We start from the raw sequence: 2726 nt of genomic DNA, 5'->3' as shown, positions 1-2726 counted from the left end.
CAGATAGATAGACTATATCTATTTACCTATGTGTGTCTATCTGTTTGTCTGTATGACTGTCTCTTTCTTTTTCTATATATGTCTGTTAGTCTATCTATCTATCTATCTATCCACTAGCTAGATAGACAGACAGATAGACAAACAGATAGATAGATGGATAGATAGATAGATAGATAGATAGATAGATAGATAGATAGATAGATAGTGTGACAGGGGGGTTGGCAGAGAAGCAGAGAGACTGATAAATAGACGGAAATATATGTCTCTCTATCCATCTATCTGTACATCTCTCAATCTATCAGTTTGTCTATCTGCCCATCTATATATTTTCTCCATTTCTCTCTCTCTCTCTCTATCTATCTATCCAGTTTTCCTCTCCGTCCCCCTTTATATTAATGTATGGCACTGAGCGACAACCCTCTACTCACACTTATACTCATCTAATCACGTGACAACCGATGTCAATTGCGTAGCAGGAAAATGGCGGCTTCATCCCGTTTGGGGAAGAAGTTAGCTACGAAAACCCGTCTTTCTGCTTCACTGGATCCCAAATTAACCACAGATTCGGTAAGTAAACTATTTAGGGCTTCCATGTTTTATATATTTTGATGCATTTTCCTCTTTTTTTGTGTCTTAATTTTGTTTTTTGCCCTTTTTTCGACCGCTTTAAGCGTATTTTGTGCTAGATTCGTCCCGTAATGGGGTCGACGTGTGTGTAAATGAATGCAGTTTGCGAGGTTTTACTAGAAACTTCGAACCTGGCATTAAGTCGGCGAGAAAGTAGAGACCCCAAAGAGTCCATTCATGTCCAAGACGATGTATTTCGTTTCGTTTTTGTATATTTTAGAGGTCACTTTTTGCACACCTCACTCTCATTTTTTCATCGTCCGAAAGTTGACGTACCTGTAAAAGAATGCAGTCTTCTGGATTTTGATGGGAATTTTCACCCAGTCTTGAGGTAAGAAAGAATGTAAGGACCCTAAAGAGTCCCTCGGTGCTTAATACAACGTATTTTGTCCAGTTTTTGTATTTTTTTAGGTGCCGCTTTTAACACACACCCCTTTCAATTTTGCTTTAATGAGGTCGACGTGTGTGTAAATAAATGCAGTTTTCGCTATTTTTATGGTGTGTTTAACTCCGGATTTGAAGTCAGTGAGGATGTAGAGGCTTCAAGGAGTCCATTCATACCTAACACGATGTATTTCGTTTTGTGTATATATCTTTTTAAGGGTTACTTTTAATATACCTTTTCATTTTTTTTTTTCTTCATCCGAAGGTCGGCCAGCCTGCAAATGAATGCAGGTTTTTTTTCTTTTTGATGGAGTTTTAACGCCGGTTTTGGAGTTAGGGAGAAAGTAGGGGCTTTGAGGAGTCCATCTCTGCCAAACACCACCTATTTTATTTCCTGTTTATATCTTCTTGGATCACTTTTTACACTACTCCCTTTCGTTTTTACATCGCCCGAAGGTCGTCGACTGGACATATGAACTCCTATCTCTTCTTGATGGAGTTTAAACCCCTGGTCTATTCTGTCAGAAAGTAGAATCTCTTAGAAATCCATCTATGCCCAACACATCCTGCTTCATGCTGTGTTTATGCTTTTTTAAGAGGCGGATTTAATAAACCTCATTTCTTATTTTGGTAATTTATTTCCTCGTCCGAAGGTCGACTTGCCTACATATAAAAGCAAATTTTTTCTCGTTGTGCAAGTTCAATCCGCTGGTTTATCGTCTATGAGAAAGTAGGATTTCTGAGGAGTCCATCCATGCCTAACACGTCCTGTTTTGTTATATTTTTATATATTTTTAAAGGGGTAGAATTAACACAATTCCCTCCGCAGTTTTGCCTCGCCATGTCGACCTGGCTACAAATAGAGGAAGTTTTTTTCAATGTCGGAGTTCAAACCCCAGGTTTCCCCCTCAGGGCGAATGTCGGATCTGTAAGGAGTTCATCCATACCTAACATGTCCCATGTCAAGTTGTGTTTATATCTTAAGATGCAAATTTAAGACGTCCTGTTTACATATATAAGCAGTTTTTGTCTTGTAGGAATTCAAGCCCCAAGGTTTCTGTGAGAAAGTAGGATCTCCAAAGGAGTCCATCCACATCTAATACGATCTCTTTCTTTTTTTTTTTCTTGTATCTTTTTAAATGGCATTTTCAACAAACCTCCATTCTCGTTTCTGCCTCGCGGTCGACTTGCCTCCATATATATGCAGTTTTTGTCTCGTTATCGGTGTTCGAACTCCAGGTGTGTCAAAGAGAAAGATCTTGAAGGAGTCCATCCATGCTTAACACTACCAAATATTTGTAATTAGTTTTTTTTATTTATTTAATATATAGCAGAGTAACTACCCTAGTCTTGAGGTTTTTTCCTGATGAAAGAAACCATAGGTAACAATACTTTCCAACCATGACAATCCGCTCTGGATATACTTTTTCATTCGTGGTTATGTGTTTGTAGGACTACATCATCAAATGTAGTAGTTGTTTAGCTGAAGGTTGGCTGTGATAGTTCAAATAGCCTTTTGCTTCCCAGCTACATGGTTTCGGGTTCAGTGGCACCTTGGGCAAGTGTCTTCTGCTATAGCCCCGAGCCGACCGAAGCTTTGTGATTGATTTTGGTAGGCGGAAGTTACTGCCGCGTGTGTATATGTCTGTGTATGTGCTTGTGCCTCTCTCCGAAAGAGAGAGAGAGAGAGAGAGAGGGATATAAATATATATATA

At 39.0% G+C, this 2726-nt stretch overlaps 1 protein-coding gene across 1 annotated transcript in view; it reads left to right on the top strand.

The window, feature by feature from the left end:
* The first annotated feature begins 436 nt into the window (after positions 1 to 436).
* Positions 437 to 2726, top strand: part of LOC106879076 (uncharacterized) — a 58886-nt gene continuing 56596 nt past the window's right edge. The window contains exon 1 of the mRNA XM_052973469.1: positions 437 to 567. Coding sequence (XP_052829429.1) covers positions 481 to 567 — 87 coding nt within the window. The 5' untranslated portion in view covers positions 437 to 480. The remainder of the gene's footprint in view (positions 568 to 2726) is intronic.

This window comes from Octopus bimaculoides, chromosome 16 (assembly GCF_001194135.2).
Source record: "Octopus bimaculoides isolate UCB-OBI-ISO-001 chromosome 16, ASM119413v2, whole genome shotgun sequence".
Taxonomy (NCBI): domain Eukaryota; kingdom Metazoa; phylum Mollusca; class Cephalopoda; order Octopoda; family Octopodidae; genus Octopus; species Octopus bimaculoides.
This window is presented reverse-complemented; position numbering and strand designations above follow the sequence as displayed.